Source organism: Bactrocera tryoni, chromosome 2 (assembly GCF_016617805.1).
Source record: "Bactrocera tryoni isolate S06 chromosome 2, CSIRO_BtryS06_freeze2, whole genome shotgun sequence".
NCBI lineage: Eukaryota > Metazoa > Arthropoda > Insecta > Diptera > Tephritidae > Bactrocera > Bactrocera tryoni.
Window position 1 is genome coordinate 1,127,499 of NC_052500.1, and position 26,259 is coordinate 1,153,757.

The 26,259-nt window shown below is 42.8% G+C and overlaps 1 protein-coding gene and 1 long non-coding RNA gene across 2 annotated transcripts; both read left to right on the forward strand.

Annotated features, from left to right (window-relative positions):
• The first annotated feature begins 211 nt into the window (after positions 1-211).
• Positions 212-992, forward strand: LOC120768426. Its single transcript, XR_005704757.1, has 2 exons — positions 212-403; positions 472-992. It is a non-coding gene; the product is annotated as an uncharacterized LOC120768426 (long non-coding RNA).
• Positions 993-14,071: 13,079 nt separating this feature from the next.
• On the forward strand, positions 14,072-25,959 carry LOC120768630 (mucin-5AC). The gene is made up of 5 exons (XM_040095395.1): positions 14,072-14,159; positions 20,609-20,944; positions 21,451-21,531; positions 21,602-24,208; positions 24,290-25,959. Exons 1-5 carry the CDS (start codon positions 14,072-14,074, stop codon positions 25,705-25,707), a joined length of 4,530 nt encoding a protein of 1,509 aa, XP_039951329.1. The 3' UTR covers positions 25,708-25,959.
• The last annotated feature ends 300 nt before the right edge of the window (positions 25,960-26,259 follow it).

A 26,259-nucleotide genomic window follows, 5' to 3' on the forward strand; every position in this document is an offset into this window, starting at 1 on the left:
TAAGTAATCTTCGCAAACTTGTATCTTCATTGTCCGGTGTTAATAAATGGGTGGTTGTGACATCACCAAACTTTTGCTTGGTTACAAGTATTTATCTTTTAATTCATTTGAAGCACACTGTATAGCTACTAATCGCTAGATGTCGCGAAAAGTTAAATCAGCTGGTAAATAAAAAGCAAACAGCTGCTTCGCACCAACAAATCAAAAAAGATGTAGAGGTTCATAGCTCAATGTATTATAGCTTTCTATGTTAAATTACAGCAAATTGCTTAACCGGACGAAATGGACAGTTACCAATGGTGGAATCTGAGTGGAGTTCGCTGGTCCTGTGTAGTTTATAGCTGAAAACTAAAACAAACAAGAACATGTTGGCCGTGTTGAAAAGTACAAGGAACCAATAAAAGTTAGTGGAATCATTTTCAGTTTTTCATAGAGTTGACTAAAATAAATAGTGCACAAATATATTTCTAGGTGACAAGAATACAAATGAAAGCTAATATAACTAAGCTTTATCTGCTTTTGTATGCTAGATACTCAAGCCATGTGGCATAAGGAGTGCATGCCTCTAACCACCGCTTTACATGTCCAGCGAACTCCATCTCTAACACTCGTCTTGCTATGGCCCGAACTCGTCGAAATAGCACGTTTCCTGAGCCTACCGTTAAATGATTTCGATGACAATTAATCTGAACCTTGGTACTCAAGCAGTGCTTAGATAACAGCTAAAATTACACAAAATCAACAAGAGTGTCCCCACGACACTAACCACCACTTTCCTTGCCTACTCCAACCAGCTCATTTAATGCACATTTATCTATGCTTCTTTCATATACCTGACCAGAATGGCAATAGCTGCTACTAAACAAGATCTAGATATTCGTTACAACTACATCATAATTCTGAAAAAAACCCACGCTTAGTCGGTCTTCAAACAAAAAGACACTGTTTTTATCGAAACGAAGTGAAATATAAATTATTGAAATTATACCAAAGTTGTTGGTCTGACTCAGTTTTTAATCGGTCTATCAGTAATGCTTTCCTCTTGATTTCTCAAAATTATTTTATCGGTCAACAAGTGATCGACATTTTATTGCTATTTCTCTATTCTTCTTCCCACTAATTCTCATTAAAAACCGATTGTGACACTTTTTGCCAATTCATCAATGTTGATCAGATTTGATGGGTTTAATGACACAACTGTCGTTTACAAATTTATTGGGGGGAATATCAACAATGCGGGTTATTGACGTCGCCATCAGCCTTCCAATTATGATTGTGTCAAAGAGTATTTAAGTATATGAAAAAAATATATATAATATTGAAAAACTACATAAATTCTGACTATTATTTGAGAGCAGTATAGTAGGAAACCGCTCAAGTGCGGTTGTACTGTTTAGTCGCCTTACAGAAGGTAATAAATCAAATCTGTGTTCTCATCAAATGAATATTTACTCTGAATGAGGTGTTTCTCTTTTGACAGTCACCTCCACTGTTCTCTTATTCTTCGCATACACTATACTCAACGATAATTGTTGGTACTGCTCTTACCCATTGCGATCAATTTGCGGCGCGAACACCGTCATCGTTCAATTCATAATTTGATGTGATTGATTTCGACAGCGGCGAACTCAAATTAATCCACTTATCAAATTACCTGCACCACATTGGCAATAGCTAATTGGAAATCGTTTGCAAGCCGGCATCACCTGTCTGCGTGCTCGAATTTATCGGTGTGTGTAGGTAAGTAAAGACAGCCTTACTGAAAATATACCAAATGCACCCATCAGGAGCCCTGCCGCATGCGCACAGTGTGCGTTTCGGCCCAAAAACAGCTTCAAATGGTCAGCCGAAATGTTCGCTTGCCCTGTGAGCGATGCGAATTCTCTAAAAATAACAGATTTACCCGAGCTTCCACTTTCTTCGTCCACCTGTGCGGCATCACGTCGTTCTGACTCGTGTGCAAGGCAATCTGTTTTTAATGGTGATAAATTTTCAATATCACAGAGAATAAATCGCCCTGATGGAGACCAAGCCACCAGACCGGCCAGCCAGGCCTCCAATTCAAAGCCTCTACAATGCATGTTGTGTTGTATGTGTGTGTGTGTGTGTGCGTATAATTCCGCATGTGCAAATGCATGTTGGTGTACACACGTGGAGCTCACATATGACCACAGCAGCAGTTCGTACAGCAAGCAAGACATTCGTATAAATTTGTTGTATCGGAGAATGCATCTCATGAACACGATTATCAGCCTGCAACTTGCTTATACATATGTATGTATGTATATGTGCCTGTGTGCGGTTCGATTCAAGCCTTTGTCCATTCAGTCAGTCCACCAGTTGGCCAACGCTTAGTCACCACGCAAGCATGTGAGTGTTGACACTCAAGCAGTCAACCAGTCTGCCAGCCAGACGGCCAGACGACCAGCCATGCGTGCAAAGAACATTGTCTGCTGCAACTTCCTACAACAACTGACGGATTAGTGCTTCCGTTGCGGTTTTTATCTCTCTGCCCACTCCCCGTTTATCACCCTTTATTTGCCGCTTTTCGATTGATCAATTTCGCAGATGAAATACTTGTATGTACATCGTCTTGCGACTTTCAGGTTACCAGAAGTTTGTTTCTCTTGAAAGCTTTAAGGCTTCTGGGCTTTGCAGGAGCTGGTAGTTGCATGCAAACCTACCGAAATTCTTTTCTTATACTCATTCAATTTCTTATTCAAATCGCAGATCCGAATCGATCAGAATGTCAGTGCCCATAAAGTCGAATTTGTGTCTGGTAACTCCATGGAAACTTGCAGAAATGTGAGTCTGTGTGTTTGCAAGTAGACAAGTGTCTGTATGTGCAAGCAATCCTTCAACTCTTCTTCTACACATGCGATCTTCAGGCAACACACACATCCACAGACTTAACTTCAGCTCAATTATAATTATGTTGAGTCGAAGAGGCGGAAGTTCATGAAGTCATTTGTAAAAATGGTTCGGGAACGTTGACATGCCGTCAAGTACATTGTTCTATATTAAATATGTTGGCTACTTAAGTCTTAAGTTATGTTCCTGTCTTAATGAAGGGGTAAGTGATTGCGAGAATTAAGGTTTAAGAAGCTTTTATTAGTAAAATAAGAACGATACTTCTGCTGCTCTGATTCTAATAATCATTGCAGAACCAATCATTCTCACTTTTTGCAGTTACTAGTTCTAAGTGAGATCCAAGAGTTCTTATACTAGTCAAGTGGTCAAACTTTAATGTTGTTGACTTTTATCTCAATTTGCCTGTCAGAAAACACTCTCTCACCCTCTAAGCACTCACTTTTCCAAGCATCCAGACCTTTTTCTGCCACTTCTCTTTGAGTTTTTCTCTTCAAACTTAATGAAATCGTTCATGTTGGCTGCGCGCGATTCTCTTCGTTGGTCGGCACTGCTCGTTGCGCGCCGGAAAAGAATGAATTGTGGCCAACAGAACATCGTGGACGTAAGCAGCATTGACCGGGACGGCAGCGCCAGCGTTCGGGCAGACTTTCTTCTTTTGAACTCTTCTTTAAAGCTTGGTCTGCGGAAGCGCCGCGCCTCAGTTGTGAATATGCACGCGTCGCGTTAAGATCGTCTCCATCGTAGCTATTGCAGTAGTGCTGAGTGGAAAAGTTGTTCTTTTTCTTTTTCATTCTTAGTTATTAAAAAGTTTGTATGGTGGCAAGCAGAGCCACTGAAACAATAACAACAACGATAGTGCAACAAAGCACGGTGCATTGTAAGGCAGTTGGAGGCCTCGATGAGTTTGCGGTTTGCTTAGAAGTGCTAAACTTTTATTCGTGCATGCGCCTGCCTCTGCCTCTGCGAGTGTGTGCGTGCGTGTGCGGGTATTAATGTGCAACACAACGCACATAAAAGTGCAACTTAGTGTGCAACGGCAGCAAATTGCGGAGGAAAGGTATAAAAACTGGGAAATGTGTAAATTATTAGTTGTTTTTGTTATTGCCGACTTCTTTGCAATTAGTGAACGCGCGGCAACGCAACGCAAAGTACAGTTTATCTGTGACCGCGTAGGAAAATTCCAAAAAAAACGTTAAAAGTAATTTCAGGTTAATTAAAGTTTGCGATATTTGCAACGTCCATTGTGCCACAACAAAAACATTGTGCTCGTAAAATGGCAAAAAAGCATAAATTAGACTATAAATTGCTCCACAAAGATAAAGCGGCTTATGGCCCGCATCGCAGCCAATTTACATTTTATGTTGGTGATCGCTTTTGCTAGCAACGTTGCTGCTTTGCGACTATGGCGGCTGTGGCGGCGCAGAGCAAATGAATGGCCGCGACGGCAACCGACAATCAACTGGTGTTGCCATAAATTGGCTTTAGCGGCCGCCGCCGCGGTGAAAACTGCTTCCTTATTTCCCTTAAAGTGCGCCTTTGCGCCGTCGCGCCGCTGCTGGAGAGTGTGCGCCCACGGCGATGGGGGCTGCAGTCGAGCAAAGAATTGGCACGCGCATGCGCCGCCGGCGGTGGCACAGCTGCAAGAGCTCTGCAACAGTCAACCGAGTACCTGATAATGTTCCGTGCAATATGACAGCAACATTTTCCACACGCCGAAGGGGCGTTGTTGCTGTAATGCTTCGGTGTTTTGTTGCTGCCACGTCTATCTCGCCTTAGCTAAGAACTTTATGCGCGTAGGCTGCTTTCCATGTGAACTGTGCGCGCAACTGTGGCGAAACCGCAAGCTGCTGATAGCTATGTGTATGTGTGTGGCACAATCCAATGCCTCAACTGCAGTTGTTGTTGTCGCTTGACTTGGTGCGGCTCTTTTCCTTCAACTTTTTATCTTCACTTTTTGCGCTGATGCAACATTTTCTGTTGGCTGCAGCATTTTTTTGTTGCTTTCATTGCTTCCCGCCATATATCTTCGTCTATGTCGAGGCGAGTCTTGCGTCGTTCATGCGACTGTGTGCGCTGGTGCGTCTGCGCAGAATCCACTATTCAACGGCCGGCCGTTCGCTTTGCGCCGTGCGTTGTTAGCCTGCATATGAATTTCCGCTGCGTAGCGCTTGGCGATGGCCGGCAGCTGCTTGACGGTTGTCTAGAGTTGTTGTTGCGAATAAAATATTGTTGATCGCCGTTTCCTCTGAGGCGTCTCGGTGCGTTTGCTTTGGTTTTTATTCTCGTGTGGCTCGTTACCTATTTTCCCGTGGTCATCACCGTTTGTTGTGCGGCAAACGTCCGACAACAGCGACAACAACAGCAACATCGGGCATTATATAATGTCGGCACAGGCTGTGGGCAACAACAACAGCATAGTGGCCGTAAGAAATCCAAATAGGAACTAAAAATAAATGCAAAGCCTTGTCATCATCCGTTGGATTACCTTGTTGCTGGCGAGTTAACGGTTTCATTTACAATGTCGCTGACACTTTGTGAGTCGCATAATAATAACAACAACAGAAACAACATCCAATTCACAGTTAAAGGCAATGGGCGAGTATACTTGCGAGTGCTGGGATACATTCTAAACACATGTGTATGTGTGTGAATGTTCGTGTGAACACGCATGCACTCACACTCACTTAAAACTACCATAGAGGGGTTTGTATGCGAAATTACACTCCATTCGGAAATGATTCTTTGAAATGTGCAAATAAATATTTTGTGAAGTTTGATTAGAAATACGAAAAGACTTTTTCGACTACCCAATATTTCATCATAAGAACGGCTAATTAATGTGTTTGAGCATAATTTTTATTTGTTTGTCAAAAGAACTGATTATTCTTACCTCACAAAATATAAATTTCAAAATTTTGAGTCTGGAAATTAATAGTTTTGTCGTAAGTCTCCTGAAAGAAAAGAAATTCAACTATCAAATTTAACGTTCATAGAAACAAAAGTAATAATAACACTACACAACACATCTTAAGAAAAAATTTGCGACTGATGTGCCAAAAGGTACGTGCGGTATTTGAGAAGTCCTGATAATGAATTTGAGTTCAAAAATTTTCCATCACAGCTCTTTTTGTCATTTTAGTAAATGGTGGTGGTTTGACTCCTATACCCCTTGACTATAACAAAAAACCCTTCGTGTTAGGAAATTTTTATTTTCGGTTTTAGCAACTCAAAGAAGGCAAGAATATCGGTGATGCCATTAATGGTTTCATTAACCATTCGAGGTATGGCGCCTGATAGGTTCCAAGTATTTTGTATCAAATTTGTGATAAACCAATGTAATCGTATCCCAGAAAATTTTTTGATAAATCTTATTCTAATATAAATGTTAAACTTTTCTGGTTTCTCGGCGAAAAAGTGCGACAAGTAATTCTCACAGGCTTCTCTTGAAGCAAAAGAGATGGTAGTTCGAAGGTGCAAGGGCAGGGCAATATGGCGGATGCATCGAAACTTTCCAGCCAAGCTCCCCCAGTTTTTGCTCAGTTATCAAAGATGTGTGTGGTCAAGCGTCGTTCTGATGGAAGACGAAGCCCTTTCATTTGTTCAGCTCTCACCGACAGTTTTCACAGACAATCTTTTTGTAGCCAGCCTTTTTTAAATGGTTCAAAACCGTTTGATGATGAATTTGATGTTCCTTAGCGATGTCATGGCTGCTAATGTGGCGGTCCTGGCCAGTCTTTTCCATAATTTTACTTTTTCAACGATAGGTCGACCCGAGCGAGGAGCATCTTTCGCATCGAAATTTCCACAACCGAAGCAAGCGAAAAAATTTCGTTGGTGTCTTGCGCGGCATTCTTCTCTTTTTTATACAAAAATTTCAAAAGATAGCGAATTTGTTCAATATTTTCACTCATTTTTAAACAGCTGCATCTTTTTTCCAACTTCCCTGAATTTAAATTGTTTGTTGAATGAAGCTTAAAATCTCACCTTTCTAACACTATATGGTATGACACAATGTGATTGGTAGAACTGGAGAAATACGACTGCACCGACATCTATTGACAAAATACGAAAAGACTTTTCACTTGATACGCATTGGTGTTGAGCTAAGGAATAAATAGTGTTCATAGAGCAACCGAAAACTCCGTGGCATCGACAGCGTTTAAGAGTCGGTGGCCACCTGCACATTTATGAAGCCACAAAAACCGCAAGTACAATTGCATTAGCAACAGCGCACACAGAAAAACTAATAATTTATTTTGTTTTCTTTGGCAAATTATCATAAATAAGTATTTACCGAAGCTTTATATAAATATTTACGGTTCGCATATATATTTTAAACGCGCAAACTGCATAATAACCATTGTGGCAGCAACGACGACGTGTGGTGGTAAGCACAATCACATGTAACGCAGTTTAAATTGCCGTGTTTGCACTTCTTTTCAAGACTCCGACACACACACACATGGCTTCCGCAATGATTACACTGTCACCACATGCAACACGGCCATTCTGGCTAATCTGCCCGGACGATTTGCATATTTATGTGGCAGAAACCTGTGCGGTCTGGCGCACCACGGAGCTCCAGCTCCGCTTTCCCCTTGCCGCTCGCTGTAACGCTTGGCTGCGGCTACACTCTGAAGTTGCTTGTATGCCACTCACGTTGTTGCAACAAGCAAAGCTCCTCCATTTGTGCATTTGTTCTTGCATTTAAGTTTTTGCATGTGCGCTGTGCCTTTCCTAGCACGCTTGGCCACTTGCCCGGCTTGTCCGTCCGCTGTTGTTTTCATTCTGATGAAAAATCGTGTCTGTTGGTTGCTTTTCGGTTTTTATTGCGATGCCTTTTCATTTTACGAGCACCTATCGTTGCGTCCCAGCCGCCGCAAACAAAGCAAGTGGCCACCAGTCAGTGGACGCAGAGCAGCAACCACAAATGAGTCTTCGAACAACGCGGTCGCTGAGGCAGCGGCAGAGCAGCCACATTTGCATCTCGAGCTGCAGCTGCGTCTTTGGCGCGGAACAGGATAATGCCGAGCACGCTTCGAACGAAAGTGGCAGTGGCGCGCTGGGCTCTAGACACATACATTGCCAATGCCCCTGCAATGGCATAGCCGCCAACTTCTTCTCCGCATGCAACATTCACGTCCGTTTTCTTTCGGCATTTTGCTGCCAACATTTGCATTAGTTCTGTTTCAATTCAGCTGTCGATTGCCGTCGACTGGCGCTGCTGCTGGCGGTTACGGCGCATTGGCCCGCCGCCAAGAGGCATTAAGATCCATGTGACAACTCAGTAACATCGCCGACAACAGTTTTTATTGCTTTTAATTGCCCAGTTTTCTCCGAAGTGTGTGTGTGTGGTCGGTGCTACTTTTTATGTCCATTTCAGTTGTGGAATATTAGGTTAAAATTGTTGTTGGCCTATTTTCGTGCTGAGTGCGTGTGTGTGGCCGCATTTGCGTGCCACTGTTGAGTTGCGTGGTGAGCGGGAGGCGGCGCCAGTAGATCAGCAGCACGCCAGAGCAATTTGTCACAGCCATGCAAGGATGAGCGAAGTGTCACCGCTGCTTGGCAAAGTGGAGCAAACAAAAGACTTAAGCGCGAAACTCGTTTGTCCATGCTACACCATAAAGATAAAGTTACCCATTTGACTGACATAATGATATGGAACTGTGAAGTAGTCATAACTTCTAACTGTTAATTTGTGCCAGTGATGGAAGAGCTCTTTTTCTAACGGAGTGAAATTTGAGGAATTTTACGTTTATCATTTTGAGTGCAGAAACTTTTGTTATTGTGAAAATTTATTGTTGTGAATAGGATAAAAATGAATTTCGCTTTTTGGTAAAATATTGCCTTTTGAAGGGAGAAAATTCAGTTGGAGCAAAAGCTTGTCTTGAAGATGAGTTTTCCGACATTGCGTCAGGAAAATCAACAATTGGTATGCTAAGTTTAGACCGCTTGTTACCGACGAATGGAATACTTTTTATTGAGACCCTTGAAAAAGGAACGATAATCAATAGCACTGTTACATACATAGCGTTATTAGACCGTTTGAAGGACGAAATCGCAAAAAAAGCCGCATTTAAAGAAAAAGAAATTGCTGTTTCACCAAGGCAATGCATCTAGTCACAAGTCAGTAAAAATTATGGCGAAAATTCATGGTTTCGGCTTCGAATCGCTTCCGCGTTCACCATATTCTCTAAATATAGCCACCAGTGTCTATTTCCTCTTCTCAGATCTTACTGCGAATGAATTTTCCCAGGAAATGAAGACGTAATGGCCGAAACTGAGACTTATTTTGAAGCAAAGGCCAAATGCCAAATGAGGATCGCTATAATCAGTGTATTACCCTTGAAAGTTTTGAATAAAAAAAAAGAATTTTGCCAAAAGGAATAGTTTACTGTGGTAGGCCGGAGACTTTTCAATTGACCTGTTCAATAATATAATTTAAATTCAAAATTATTTTGTCAAAATGAGGGCTTTGGAGCTGGATTGCGATAATTTTAAACAGAAAAGTGCCAAAAATTTCGATTTCAGAACAACAGAAAATTATAGCAAGAAGCATCACAACTCGAAATTCGAAAATTTCTGATTTGTTCAACTCAAAATATGGGGAAAATGTTCATATTTTATAGGTAAATGTTAATGAAAACAACAAAAAATGTTATAATACCCTTCACAGATACAAAAAATTCCTTTAAAGAACTTAATTCAGATTGTTCAGGTTGTGTGGCAGCAATAAGCTTAAGTAGTCTGATATCGGCGACTAGGACAATTGAACAACTTCTTGAGGCGAGAACGACGTGTACAAAACTTCAAACCGATATGTCAGAAACTGAGGGATTAATTCGCATATAGTATATATAGATAGATGGACAGATGAATCGACTCAGCTCATCACGCTAATCATTTAGATATATATTACATAAGGTTTCCGCGTTTCCTTTTGGGTGCTATAAACATCGTGACAAATTTAATATACACTATTCAGCGTATAATGATGACCAACCTTAGAGATTCCCCTGGCTATGGAATCATCATACATCTCCCATTACTGGATATCTCTGCTTAAACATAAGGAAATTACACAAAGTCTCAAATTATCGAATCTATAGAAATGTTCTCTTTTTAATGCAGCCTAGCATAGACGAGCCTTAACAGCAGGAAACTTGTTATTAACTTCAATAAAGGAAAACTGTGTCAATATTGCTCGTGATTGGATAGCTTCACTTAACCAAATTATCTATGAAGCAGCGAACATCTAAAATGCTTAAAAAAAAGTGATTTTGTTTGATGCTGCGATAATTTCAGATTCTCCCATATTTGCTGTCCATTTTCCTGCACTCCAATTTTTGCACTGCCATTCAATAAATTCGAAAAATATTAAATTAGCGTAAGTGCTCACGTTTCACAATATTTATCACATAATCTGCGCAAAACGGACATTTGACTGTCTCGAATTTCACATGAAAAATGGCGCAGCACACACGAGGCAAAGCAGCGATTGCTGTGTGTTCTCGACTCTGCCCGGCTTGGACGTACAACTACCGGTTTCCGCTGCCGCAGCGTCCACATGCTTGCAGACGTCGAGCGCTTGCAGATATCGGCCGACAATAATTGGTATTAAGCAACCTAAGTGCCCACCATTACACGATGGCAGGCAATCTGGCTGTCACTGGCAGTCTGACGGCACCGGCTGCATGTGCTGCGGACGCGCAGTCGATGTGGCATGAATGAATGGAGAAGCGCAACGCACACACTCGCATGTGTCTGTGTGTGTGTAGTTGCAACAGCCGCGCTTCTATGAATTGTGCCACCTTTCCAACGATATGTTTGCCCAGCTAGCAGGCCACGTCCACCTCTCCGCATATGAACAGCCACAGTAAAGGAGACGCTGTGGCACAAGGCAGTGATTGCAGCTCGTGGCAAGTGTAATGTGTGCCGATAAATTTGAATCAATTTCCAACTTTTCGTTCTTCATTCCTTCTTCGCTAGCATGAGCCTCACTGCGCAGACGTAAACTTTTTCTGTCTATTTTCACTCTTTGCTCCGACCATTGCACTGCCACAAAATGAGAAATTATTTACTAACGAATGCCTGTTGCAATGGCTGTTTTCTTTGTGTTCCTGTTGCTGTCTCCCGGTGTCAATGGCAACGTGCCTATGCGGCTAGGTACAGTCTGTGTTCGGCAAATAAATCCGGCGCAGCGGCAATGTTGTGGGCGTGCGCAGCCAACCGTGGCAAAATGACCGCAACAAAAGTAAATAAATCAAGCAGATCGCATTGCTTGGGAATGTACATATGTATGGATGTTCATGTTCATGAGTTGTTGGTGTTTCGGTCTTTCGCTCGTGTCATTGTGCTCAAAAATTGCCCTTTAAAGGGTTTTGAAAGTCTATTAAAGAAGAGTTACTATTGAAGAAAAAGAAAGGTAACGTCTTTGGATAATCAATCCGTTAGAACTATTCGATCTTTTAATGGATTAAAAGCTGTTTTGGAATGACGCTCTATATTCTCTATATTATATACTCGTTGTGTTGGCTATTATGCTGGCAGTTCATCAACTAAGAATTCGAAGAATTTTTTATTCATAATTATAACTGTAACTTTGTGCAGGAAATAAAATGTAACTAACTGCAAATGCAACGTTGAAATTCCACATTTTTCAAATTATATTTCTACTCCAGTTAGTTAAGTGACATTCTGTTCGTGCAGATTTCAGCGCAAAAACAAGTGTTCAACAACAATTACAAAAACAGTAACGTTGAAACTAAAATACTACTTTTTTTGTGATTTTTATTTCTCTTGCAGCCATTGCTAACACATAAAGATTTGTAGACACACAAGCCATTGTTTGTATAAGGCATCTCCACGCCGATTGGCGGCAGCGAAGACGACTGAGCAGCGTGGTTCTGCCTTGTGCCGTTCGTTTAGCGGATTCCCGCATAATTTCGCATAGCTTTGCGTAAATTAGCAGAAATAAAGTATTTCGCTGCCGCCACCGCACGCTACCCCCTCCATGCTCACACGCGGGTTCGTTGCTGAAGTCTTTCGTTTTACACATGAAAATCAAGCGGCGTGTTGTTGGTGTTGATTTTTAGACGCGCTCAAGGGACAAGCATGGAATCCACCGCTGAGTCGAGCTTCCGCTTTTCATTAACAACTCAGTGGGCGAGAAGATTGCGTGCAAACACGTGAGTGGACACACCCCGCCATCTGCGGGCGCGGAGCAAATTACTATCCCCATTGAGGGCATAGCCCTTCTCATAGCTAAGGCACTTCTTATAGGTCTCTTTCTTAATTTTTACTTCGTTTATATGACGTTGTTGTTGTTGTTTGCAGTTGCCAAGAAAAATCATTTAAAAGATTGCTGACTGCTCGCCTTTGTACCGTTCTTGTGGAAATTTTCACTCATTAGTAATGCAAACTTTGATTTCCACGCTTTGTTGTTGTATGTTTGCAACATTTCGCTATCGCACGCGTGACTCTATGCTCGCAGCATACACAGAGGCAGTGGCTTGCCATTCTCCTCGCCGATTTGGCTTTGACAGCGGCAAAAACTAAAACAAAATCGCTGCACCTGCCCGTGAGCGGCGCTGTTTGTTGCATTGCTCTGCTTCTTGTTCGAGTTCTGTCGGTTGACAGTGGCAGTGCGCGCGGCACAGTGCAAACATTGCACGGCATTTTCCGATCACTGCACCGCCATTAACTAAACCGTTGGCATTGTTGCATGCCTTGGTTCGTGCCTCGCCGCTGTTGACTGCACTCAAGTTCAGTGCCGTGTGGCAGATTGTTCTTTCTATTGTTTCCAGCATTTTCTTGCTTTGCTGTTCAGTTACTGCAACTGCTAACTTGAAAACACACATAAGCACAAGCAAGCAACAACAACACAATAGAAACGTTTGCTCTTACGGCTCCATCTGCTGGGTGACGAGTGGCGAAAGAAATGACGACTCTAATTTCCGTTTTATTGTTTTTGCTCTATGTTATTGTACTTATTATTAGCTAACGGCACTTTGCACAACAATCACCGCTCAGTGTTTATTTTGAATGCTGCGGTGATGGCTGACGGCGTTGCTGTTACCACTGTCATTATCATTTGCCTGGCTTTGTGGCACAGGCACAGGTGGACACGCGGATTTTTATTGAGGTTTTCATTTGACGAAACAACGAGAGATATTAAAATTAAATGGCGTGTGAAGATGGTTACACCTGTGGGGGTTATACTTCGACCAAAAGTCGCTTCATACAATTTTCGTTGTTGAAAAAAAAGTCGAAAGTTTTTGCAAGTAGAAAATTAAATTAGATCTGCTGCCCACCAATCTGCCACAACTGCAAAATTTGTGAAAATGTTGTTTAAAAACAACAATTAATCACCAAAAATAAACCGAAAACCGGCTCCAATGACAATTTAATTGAAATCGTTTTGTTTTGGCAAACGTTTCTCATCACACTTTGAGTCGTTCTTGTGCCAATCAACAGGTGGCACTTGGCCACTTTGTTACCTGCTTCGTTCAAATTCGTTCAGCAGATAATTTGGCAGCGAAGAACGCCCGCAGTGTTTGCTTCTCGCCGTTCTACATCGCACTTTCTTTAGAAAAATTTATTTTTTTTTTTGAGTTTTTGTTAATGACTTTTAGTTTTATTTTTTCACTTTTCTCTCTTCCAGATAATTTCGCGGAGCGTACACAAATTGCTTTATGTGGCATGCCAACAATAATTGTGACAAACAAAGTGAAATTATTTCCATATCAATGGATAAATCGTAATTAAACAGCAGCCAAGCCACCCACATAAATTTGCGCCAAGCGATACAGCAATTACACACAGCAATAAAAGCAACACACGCCACTTCATTGCCAATTCAACACACTCGCTCGCTCACCAATCAACGCACACGCAGTTCAGCGGCCCCGCGCGGCCCACTGGGCACCGGCACTCCGACACTCCGGCGAGCCGGCTGAAAGCAGTTGAGCAGCGCAGCTTTGGCACGCACCACACGCGTCCGCGCACCGCTCTCGCGCGCCAAGAATTGGCCGAGACGACGATAAATTCACCCGGTGACACAGATTCTACGCGTTTGTTTTGATCGGCTGCTTCGAACACGCTAACGGCATACCGCTCCTTCGCCGGCCGGCAACTGTTGCTACTGATCTCTATCCTCGCTTACTCGCTTCTCGCTTTTTTCGAAATTACTTATTCGAAAATGTTGCGGCGCTCCATTGGTGCGGCGCTGTTGGCGCTGCTGTGCCTTTGGCCCGCTCACTTGGACGCGTTTGTTGCGCAGCCATTGGGTGAGTATTTTGCTTTGCTTTACCTTCGCATTTACAAACACACGCGCACGTACACACGCCTGCGAGCCATGGCCAGCGAAACAAATGGCATTCAATAGAAGTGAAAGAATTAAAATTCCCGAATCATTCAGCTGGCCATTTACCTGAAAAGGTCGCCTCTTTTTATCGCATTTCAACACAATTCACCTGCTAAACTGCTCATGTAATTATTATTGGTATTCTGTTGAATATTTAAGTTAGCATACTTTGGGTTTTCTGCATCTTAATTCTAACGGAAATGAAGCGTGATTGACATCAATCGCTGTGGGCGCTTTGAGCGCTCCAGAGTTGTGAACAGCACAGGTCTAAGCAAAGTATGCAAATTGGTAGAGACGAGCAATTTGGAAGATGTGCAGATATGCCACAAGAAATTTCACTAAGCTCGCAAAATAGAACGCGCGGTCTCCGCGGCAAAGCACTTCATTCAAAATTCAACGCAATGCTTATTGATTATGCCACAGATATTTATGCGACAATTTGATTGCCACTGCGGTATTTGGGGCTTTCAGAAGCTAAATTTAGGGTCCAAGCATTTACAGAAAGGCACACAACTTAGCAAGTTATATCATATATATTAAGTCATTTAGTAGCACCGTAGAGATGCGAGAATCATAACAATAATAAAGTACATGGTTGAGAGTACTCCACGCCGCTGTGTATTTAGGCAAAGAGATGCTGCAAATAGTTTTAGCTTATTTCCTCGAACTTTTATTGAGGCCAAAGTCTTTTTCTTGGCTTGAATTAGATCCCCGGACACTTTTAACCCAACATGTAGGTTGGTTGAAAAGGTAGGCGCGAGAGCGCCGAACCGCAATCGACCGCATGCAGGCCATCATTAGGCGCGTTGTGCTCCCGGGTGGCAACTAAATTAAAAATACGTCATTGTTTTCCATCTCTGCTGCCCAATGTCTCATTGGAACATTTGGAACCGTGGAATATACCTCGTCTCAATCGGCTGAAGACTGTATAATGTTCAATCGTCTCATCATCAGAAGTAGAAGGTTTCTTGTCTATTCATCATCAACACTATCCTACTAACTTTGTGGTTTGCATTGTATTGCTTGTGTTCCAAGACTTTCCTAAAAGATTTATGGACTTGCTGGTTAGATCCGAAGACCTATTGGCGCCTTCTGTTTTGCTAACAATTTCGACCTGAAAGACTAAATTCTAGACATTTAGCTTAAAGCTACCTTCTGCGTAAGCATTATTAGAGAAGTAGCCTGTTCTGGTTCCTGTTTCATCATTTAATCCGTCTGTGAATAAATAAATCTTACCCTTAGAACCGTCGTCCATTCTTTTCTACTGAAAATTTTATTCTAACTTAGAGAGAAGCCGAACCCATTGGATCTAGTATAATATTTAAGAGCAGAACAAGTTAGACTGGGATTCAACCATTCAACCCAGAAAACCAAACTTTTTGAATATATTTGGCCAACTGGATCAAATTTTTGTGCAAAGAAAAGAGCAGAATTCAAGCTCCAGCTGCCGGTTCCGTATTGCATCCAGTACCTGTGTATCCATATTACCCAAGTAAACATTTCACTACCGTACTGGCCCTCCTACTAAACTGAGTATTCAACAGCGTTCGCCGTTTGAGCCTTCCTTCAAGTTGGCTCTGCCAAGAACTTCACCAGAGAGGCCTTATTACGAATATCTAGTAATTATTATTACCAAAATATATGTGTCAAAAGTATGACCAAATTAACCGAGGACATATTTAGTGACTTTCAGTACGGAGTCCTCCACCCAACCGGAAAGAGGCAAAAGCTTTAACCCACTTTTCAGCCCGTTTAACTATCAATCAACTGTATTTAACCCGCGAAATAATCATTTTTTTATGCAGAATAACAATTTGTTGAATACAGTTTTCTCCGCCTAGCCTCATAGTGCCTTGGGAAAGAACCAAATTGTTGGGGAAATTCTGAAGTCAACTCTGCAAATTGCGCACTCACTTACAAGCCATAATTATGGGAATTAATTTGTGTGCCAGTTTTGTTGCCACAGTGTGTCCATCAACAGCTAATCTGCGTTAAGGCAAACAACAACAAAGCAAACACATAAGTGTATAAAATGGTGGAAAATAAGTGACAGAGTAAAATTATGAAAGCTCTAAGCGCTACCCATCATTAAGTTGGAGCTAGTTTTTCACCACTTGCAAATGAATTGGACGCGCGGACTAATGAAAATGTCATTGCCGCAGTGAGAATTGATGAAGACATACACGAAATACACACACACACACACTTAAATGCGCAGAAGAATATCCGACGCGCTGAATGACAATAGAAAATCATAGAAAACCCGGCGCTCTGCGACACGGCTGTGAAAAGCGCCAAGAACGTGAGGCTCGAATGCTGCACGTACACAAACAAACTTAAATGTATATAAAAGATTGGCTTGCTAATGACGCTAGCAGTATCTGCACATAAGCATATTCGCTGCTTGCTGTTTTCGGCGGCTTGTGGGCAGAGCGAGTTACCGGAAGAGACAAAGTGTGAATTTAATGGCCGAAACTACAATACTTTCTCATTGCCATTAACGAGTGGACTTTCCCATTCTGCGCGTTGACTCTACATTATTGTCGCACTGAAATTTGTTTGTAATTACACACACATACCAAAAAAGAGCGCGGCATTGCGCGCGACTATCGAAAATCCGCCATCAAACAAAAGACTCAAGACACAAACTTGTGCTGGCCGTGCGACCGTATTTATCGTGCCGCCGCGTTGAGATTTGTGGGCATTCGGACAATTGACATTTTGCTCATCACAGTCAGCGTAACGGTCATTACGCAGCGCATGCCAACACGTACAGTTACATCTAGATGTTTCGACCAGCGATTAGTTCTGCTGCATGCCACAGCTCAAAAGCGCTGAGCTGCGCGAACAAATGACCGATTGAAGGTAGAAATTAAGAAGGAAACTATAATTCCCCTTTTAATTAGGCGCCGGCATCCACGGGCGCTTGGCGAAAGCACACACTCACACATATGTGTAGGTGGCTTCGCTAGCTGTATTTGCGCTGACGTTTTCCACTCACTTTTTCCCAAAGAAAGACACCCGTTGCAGTTGTGGGTCAACGCGCTCGCCCTTCACCACACACAGAATGCAACGCATGTATGGCTCTGTGTGTATGCGCTTGTGAAAGGCAGTAGGAACATAGTTTAGCATTTGTGGACCTCGTCGCGATCTGGCAGCGCCACTGCACTGCTTTAAATGACCAGCAACGACTCCGAGCCACAAGCGCCTTTTGTTTGTTGTAGCTTATGTTATTCTGCTGCCTCACCAGGGCTTGGCACTGTTTCGTGGTGGCACATGTGTGTCGGTGTGTGTGTATGTGCTGGTGTAAAGAATTGATTTGGTTCCAACTTTCACCCAACGGGCTAGCACCGAGCGCGCACACAAAGCGCTCTCAAGAATCTACCTACATATTTCCCTTTATTATTGGCTTTTGGTTATAGTTTTTGTTTTTGTTTTTGTATCAAGCGAAAAGCGCGTTCTTAAAACTGTAAACATGTGTTGAGTGTTTTGTTCGCTTAATGGCTTGTCAGCGGCGCGAGTTCGGCCGCGAGGCGTTCAATTTTTGACTTGACTAAAATCGAGTTCGCAGTTCGTCGCAGATGTGTGTGCCACTTGTGCGTCTGCGTCTCGGTTTTGTGTTTTTGGCTTTTGTCGAGATTGTTATTAGGGGCAGTAAGCACAATGCGGTGATTTCTGCGTCAAGTTGGTGGTGTTAATACGTGTAAATGTGTTCGAGTGTGAATTGTGTGGGGGAAATGTTGACGCCATGGAATTAGTTTTTATTAAAATGATGCCTCAAAATCGTTGTAGAAAGTAAAATTTCATAATTTCCATAAGATTAACTGCAATTTTCATTTGGAAGCTCAATTTGTCTGCTTCGTCGTGAGAAAGTGATATTCAAAGCGAGTTTCTGGCTATGTTTAAGAACATTTTCGCTCTTCAGAATGCGTGCGAACGGAAATGACAATAATGAATGCCTAATGGTTTATTTTGAAAGGTTAGTTCAACCTTTGTTTTCTGTTCGGCGCTATTATTATCACAATCTTTTTTTCTTAACTTAATCTTCGTAATTTAATTTTAGAGAAAATGTTGAAGAGATGGTTAGCAAAAACTCGCCTTCAGAGCTTTTCCCACAGGGAAACACAACTATCTAATATGCAATTAATAATTCTTATTCAAACTGTCTATGTCTTATAAGAAAACAAGTATTTAACGCGACTGCCAACAGGCCTTTAAGGTATGACTTGGAAGCTTTAAACTATTTCAAATATAAGTACGAAGTGTCATTTATCGAAACAACCTGCCAGAATAGTGACAATAACGTTGCAAAGGGTCATTCAAATAATTTTCGACGTTTTATTTCGAATATGAAAGTAAACAATACCCATCGAACATACAGATGGAATAAGTTCAAAGCATCTCGTTCAAAAAGAGGTGAGATTATCTAGCCAAAACCTATTCTAGAATAGGCTTCCTTTAATAGCTTTCTGTGGCTTATTTGAAAAGCGAAGTGTCCCCATTAATTCTTGAACAATTGAAAAACTTAATAAAACATTCTTGACGAAATCGGAACATTAGGTAGTCGAAAAAATCTTTCGTGTTTGTAATATGTACCATTTTGGTCAACTACTTTTGGGCATTTTTCCAATAGAAACATTATTCCATCAGTACAAAACTTTTTTGGTTTCCTTGGAAAAATTGCGACAAGTAATTTTCATAGGCTTCTCTTGAAGCCAACTTTACTCCATTAAGGGAGTTCTGCATTGATCGAAACAAATTGTAGTCCGATGGTGCAAGGCCAAGGCTATATGGCGGATGCATCGAAACTTCCCAGTCAAACTCTACCAGTTCTTGCCGGTTCATCAAAGGTGTGTGTGGTCCAGCGTTGTCCTGATGGAAGACGAAACCCTTTCTACTGATCAGTTATGGCCGCTTTTTTCGATTGCTTGCTTCCATATCTTCAGTTGTAGACAGTGAAATGTAGAATCAATCGTTCGAACAGGCTGGAGCAGCTCATAGTGGATGATTCCTTTCCAATCCCACGAAACACTCAGTATAACCTTTCAAGGCGCCAATCCTGGCTTTGCGGCCATTTGTTAAGCTTCATCACGCTTGGACCATGATCTTCTTCGCACATTATTGTCGTATTTGATCCACTTTTCACCTCATGTTACCATTCGCTTCAGAAATGGTTCGAACTCATTTCGTTTCAGCTTTTCACAGAAAATTCATGTGGTACCCAAATATCGAGCTTCTTTTTGTAGCCAGCCTTGTTTAAATGGTTCAAGACGATAGGTCGACCAGAGCGAAGTGCATCTTTCACATCGAAATTTCCAGAACGGAAGCGTGCGAACCATTTTTGTGGTACACGAACTGATACAGCATCGTCTCCGTAAACTTCACAAATTTCATTGGTGGCTTGGGTGGCATTCCTCCCTTTTTATACAAAAATTTCAAAATATGGCGAATTTCTCATTATTTTCACTCATTTTTGAACTTTTTTCAATTTTCCAGAAATTATTTTTTTTTTGGTGAAGCTTAAGATCTCACCTTACCAACACTATGTGGTATGACGCAATGTGATTGGCAGTACTGGAGTTATACGACTGCAACGACATCCATTGACAAAATACGAAAAGACTTTTTCCAGTCTCCAATATTTACTTAACCATAAATACATACATATGGCAAGTGTCCACATATTCACACACACCTGTGTCCGCCTGCAGCCACAATTCACACACTTTGGAATTACAAAATTAAATGTTTGGAACGCGATAACATCTGGTTCACGTGACTGCCCATTAAAATTGTAACGAAGACCGATGTAACAACAACAACAAATTGCTACTTAAATTTAAATTAAATGAAAACGCTGCCGACAATTAAATTACAGGCTTATACGAGCTCGTAGACGCATCTACACACTTTTTACATACAACAACAACAACCATTTCAACAACTCAAACTCAAGCCATTACTTTGTCGTACACGAATTTCTTGTGTTTTCCTCTCGCCCGCCGCGCTCCCCTCGCAACCAGTCGAGCGCCATGTAAACAAACCGTTTATGCTCGTGCGATAATTACTGCCCAACTTGGAGCGCCTGCCTTGCGCCCGCACGCGCCGCTCCGCGCCACATCCACGCGATGGCTCGACTCATGTCGACTGTCCATTTTGAGGCGTTAACTTGCATTTTCATTGTCACTTTTTAATTTGCCAGCCCCACGAACACACACGCACACTATTAACGCATACACACACACACACACACTTACTAAGCACATGCGCTAACTTTGCAACAATTCAACCGGTTCACTAATCCCGTTTTCACATCCGTTTTTATTGTATTTATTTTTGCTTTTGGTATTCTCTTGGATGATGCTGCTGCAGGCTGTCATCACAATGGCACTTGGTATGCAGACAGATCACTCGTGCCCACCGTGGAGAAGTGTCTCACGTGCCAGTGCCAGCGCAAGACGCTCGTCTGTCGTCTGAAGGTATGTCCCGAAATGCCGATGCCACCGCCGCGCGGTTGCATTGTGGTGCAGCAGCGGAACGCCTGCTGTCCGTATCTGTCGTGCGCGCGTCTGGATGCCTTCTACAAGATACCGGCGACACGTCGCATTATCGCGTACTTGGATCACTACGAACGGGAGTCAATTGATCGCGTCGTAAACGATAATATGCTGCAACGGCGCTCCGACGACTCTGAGGTCGATATGTATGGTGAGTAAATATCGTCTTCAGTCAGTTAGTAGTGGCTCGTGAACAGTATAGCATTCATGACAAAGAAGCGTTTAAAATAATTGATGGATACAAATACTAAATTTGCGTTACATTTTAAAGATAAAATCAAAGAATTATTAGAGGTTTTACTCGTCTTGTACTATTCAGTATGAAATAATCACCAATTTTATATTAAAATCTAACGACATTTGATTTGTAGATTCTTTATCGTCACCACGTTTTATATATATTTCAACCATAAAAGCATCGAATTGATTGCTAATTCCTTCAGACATATTTTAGTATGAACAGAGACTTCGGATCATAAGTTTCCGATGTCAATTAGTAATCAATAAGTCCAAAGTGTTCTCAATTAACACTTTCGAGCATCTTTCCCTGCTAAATATACGTGAGCTTAAGTGAAATGAAGTACTGTAACCGCCACCTCAACTTCAACTGTGATGTAATTCGATATTTATACTTTGCTTTTCAATTCTCTTTTGCAGTTTGCGTAAAGAATGGTACTGTGTACAAATCCGGTTCGGCAATGTCATCTTCAAACCTCTGCACCTACTGCTATTGTATTGGTAAGTGATTAGATCCCTTAAGAGGCATTCACTACGACACCGTTGCGCATTTATGCTATTTTGCTTGCAGGTGGCACTGAGAAATGCGTCAAGCCGAAATGTATGCTGCCGGTCGAAGGCTGTAAGCCCATCTTTGTCGACTCCACCTGCTGCCCCGTGCGCTACGACTGCACAAGCAAGCCGTCCGGCAAGTCGTCGCAGGAGGTGCGCTACCGCAAGACCTCGAACAAGCATTACCTACGCATGTCACAGCGTTTGCAGCGCAATCGTGGCTGCACCGTGAACAAGCAGTTCTACGTGGAGGGACAGAAAATGCGCTCCGATCCGGATAAGCCGTGTGACATTTGTTTCTGCATACGTGGCACGCGCCGCTGTGCGCCAAAGAAATGCTCACCTGCACTGAAGAACTGCATACCGGTGGTCCCGAAAGGCCAGTGCTGTCCATCCAGCTACGATTGTGGCAGTCAGCGTGCGCAGAGCTCACGTCAATTCAATTTATTCTCATTGTTGTTCGGCAAAGAAGATGAGCTTAATGGCAACGACACCAAGAAAATACCCGCTGAATATCCACCAGACAGACATCCGTCGGTGACAGTGACACACAATCAAAATATACTGGAGAAGAACGATGAGAAGAGCATTTTAGACACAATACGCGAAGGTTTGGAAATTATCGACGGGAATAATGATGAAGTCATTGCGCAAAATATAGAAAAGCTGGCAGCTCCTCTGACGGAGGTCGTGACGGAATCGCAGATAAACACTCAATCAACAGTGCCAGAAAAAGCTGCCACTGAGGTAAGTTTCTTGGACTTGCTGCTGGGTACTGACGAGGATGAACTGTCTACAAGAGTGACAGAAGAGGTTACACCTGAGTTGAAAACAACCACGGGTTATGACGGTCTCTCATGGGTGGACATTCTGTTGGGTCCTGATGAAGATGATCAGAAAACAGGCACAACTGCAGGTGACAGAGCGAGTATCTCCGAGACCACGGCAAATTATCAGAATGACCTTAATAGCACAAGTATTGATCGCATCGACCAAGACTTTGAAGACTTCTCTGGCAGTGGTGAGATTATAGTGGGCGAACCACTATCTAGTGAGTCGAGTGAGAGCTCACTTGTCGAATATCCTGTTCTGCGTAAAAGTAGTATTGGCAAAGAGACACACGTCACACTACAAAAGCCGTTGTTGAATAATACTTCGGTTAACAATTCAGTTAAGTCGGACGAGCTAACTGTAGCCAATGCGGAATCCCAGAAAACAACGTATAGCACCACTGCAGCAACAACAAAATCAACTACTACGAAAACGCCGCAAACGACAGTGTCCGTTAAACACACAACTCCTACGGCCAAAACTACACAAAGGCCCGCAACCAAGTCCAGTGCAAAACCCACCCAAAGCACCACTAAGCCTACGCCAAAACCCTCACAGAAACCCATCGAATTGAAGTTCAAGCCAAAATCAACGCAGAAACCAATCGAGAAGTTGCAAAAAACTACCACTTCCCGACCTCTGAACACTACTCAAACAGAGTTAGAAAATACAACAGAAAAGAAGAAAAATGGTCTTCTGACCGCCCTGCTTGATGGTATTTCCGATATGCTTAACTCTGAAAACGTATTCAATACCACTCAAACCAAAGTTTCCTCGAACGCTACAACTACCACAAGTACAACAACGAAGCGACCGAAGGATGCAATTGTATTGCCCACCCCAAAGCCCAAACCGTTGCCTTCATTTAAACCCCTACCCATGCGAATAAACTCTAAGATAGCAAATCTAACTGTAACAGCCGAAGTTGTCAAGACGAGTCTTCCATCTAATGTCACCGCTTTCAAACCTTTGCCGGAGCATATGGTGAAGTCCCCAATTGTGTTAACGTCCACTCGAGCACCAGTAACCACCACAACAGCACCTCAAAGCAGTACAACTGCCACTTCCACTACAACAACAAGTAGCACGATAACTGAAAAATCAACTTCCACCACTGGCATCACGACAACGAGAACAAAAACAACCACTGCTAGTAGCACCACCGCTGCAGCAACCTCAAGCAGTACCCTTAAACCAGTACTAATTAATACGAACCCCACCATATTAGAGTCGGATCCTTTCGACGCCAACGCTGAGCCCACTTTACCTCCCAGTCTGCCCAATCTGAAAATAATTCCTTTTCTGCCAACGGATGCCGTGAAAGCGGATCGTACCAAGCCACTTTACGACTACTATCACAGCAATTCACCGACGGCGAAAATCGACTACGATCAATATGATGAAGGCAGTATATATCCAGCCATCACTGAGCCACACTTTTCCAACTATCCGGACATAGCGGATGGTAGTAAGGCGGAGTATATCTACAAGTTCAATGTGGAGGGTCCATCGCCGCCGGTAACGTCGTCGACTGCAGGTAAGTCGGACGGTTCAAGTGGAGGGGCAGCAGCTTTTGTGAAATACGACTTTATTGGAGCGGGAGACGAGCATAAAGGCTTCTCACCTCCTACCAAAACTGAAGGCGGTTTCGTACCCAAAGACCCACTCGTTTTAAGTGACGTTGACGAGCAAATCGATACACTACCCTACGTGGATACTGGCTATCAAGTAACGAAGCATATAATTGACATAACTACAGGTGACCCACTCAGAGAGAATTCAACGAAAGTTATTGGTATGTACTCATCACCGCTACAACATGTTTCTAATATTCAATTCACGATAAACTGATTTCATTTATTTGGCTCCTTTTCAGAAATCACTACACCCGACCCATTTAAGGATGTTATTCGAACTGAGCAGCCGCCTGATCTGACCTCGCTTATTGAAGATAAGGAGAACATTTTAGTTCAAAAGCCCATACAACTACAGCCTCCTAAGGTGTTTGAAGATCCCGAGAATATAAGTCAGTCCCTTATACACATTACCACTGCAGTCCCACAGTCGGCGAATCTTTTAGACGAGGAACTCGCACCCCCTACAATGTTCGCCGAAACAACTAATGAACAAAACGATTCGAGACAGCCAAATGAGGAACACCAGAACACTATTGCGTCCTTTTTGGATTTGCTTTTGGGTGGTGAATCCGATTTGGCTGAGAGTCATACGGCACATAATTTGAGCGCTAGCAGTAGTACAGTGCCTCCTTTTAAAACCTTGCCACAAGCTTCGCTAGAACTTTTGCCCGACATTGCTACCACATCTGCAACTGCAAAGCCAAAGAGAGTTACCACAACAACTAGGGTACCAACAAACTCAACGGCAACAAACACAACAAAACGAATTGTTGTTAAGACAAACTCTATCGCTTCATCGGTCTCCACATTCCCCAAATTGAATGGCACCGCAACTGCTGCCAACAACAACACAAAGCCTATGCCAAATCTGAAAACACCCATTACACAGAAAAACCGTGCGGGCATCACATCCACTTCCATAACAACAAAAATTTCATCAACAACGCGTCCAAAGAGTACACGACCAAAATCGGGCTCGACTCGTCGTCAAACCACAAAGACTCCCATTGCTATAGCGGCGAGCCAAAAGCGAATAAACAGCACGTCAGCTCTGCGTAACCCCAACAATAGAAACACCACTACGAGTCCGCTGCCACCAACAACATCAAAAAGCACGGCGGCCGCGAACAAACCGCTGCAGCGTTCACCATTTGACACACTGCCCTTCATGGACACTAGCTTTGAGGTTAAACGCACTACAGAGCGTCCATATGTTGTCGGACAACACACCAGTGGTGACTTTTTAGGCCTTCTATATTATAAGAATTCACTGAATCAGGTCGAGGGGCTGGAACCGGCACGCGGAAGCGCTCTGCAAGGCGCGTCTTCATTCAGCAGCAGTGCCACAGAGCGGACGACTGCGACAACCACAACGTCGACTAGTGTACCTTTAGTGCAAAGAAACATCGAACAAATTATTTCGGCCACAGCGTCGGCACCAGTCGCTTTGGACGCGCCTACAGCGGCAAATCCACTGGAAGCGCAACACACCGCCTCAAACAGTTTGATTGATCCGTCGGGTGTGCTCAAACTGGCCGGCTGCAATATCTACGGGCGCATGTATCGGGTGGGTCGCATCATACTGGAGTTGTCCAGCCCGTGCTTGGAATGCAAATGCACCGAGGTGGGCGTGAAGTGTGGCCAATTAGAGTGTTAACTGACCGAGTGGTTGCAGTGTGTGGTTAGAAGAATTAAGATTGATTAGTAGTATGTAGAAGCGATGAGCATATTTATACCGGAGTGCGGTGCAGCGGGTGCTAAGTGGCGCCCCTTCTTTAGCTTTAGTTTGACGTTTGGCTCCGCGAAGAACGAGACCAATTTAATTTTGAGTATTTTATCTTTAACTTTAATGTTTATGTGTATAAGTTGTATATTTACCGAGAATATATTTATAAAGTTAGTCACCTAAGCTTAGTAGTAAGTGATTTGAATTGACTTGGAAGCGAAGCAATCAGAATAATAAATATAACGAAATATCATAGTACTCGAACGCACTGTGCTTTTTAATGTCCAAGCCAAAGTTCTGCAAGTTAGATGTGAAAGACTGTTGGGGGTTAGAGGTACACGAGAGAAATACTTTGGCGTTAAAATAGTTGAATTTGGGCTTGGCAAATCCCGTCAAGTTGGGGTATATCCAATATGTGGCTACACGTACTCAGCGCTTCCAAACCACGCGGCTACACCTGCTGGGTAATAAATACTTCTCACT

Excerpts from the sequence above, each read along its gene's own strand:
- LOC120768630 (XM_040095395.1), top strand. The coding sequence starts at position 14,072 with ATGTTGCGGCGCTCCATTGGTGCGGCGCTGTTGGCGCTGCTGTGCCTT. Across the intron at positions 14,160-20,608 it reads GTTTGTTGCGCAGCCATTGG|GCTGTCATCACAATGGCACT; the intron begins GTGAGTATTTTG and ends ATGCTGCTGCAG. Across the intron at positions 20,945-21,450 it reads CTCTGAGGTCGATATGTATG|TTTGCGTAAAGAATGGTACT; the intron begins GTGAGTAAATAT and ends TCTCTTTTGCAG.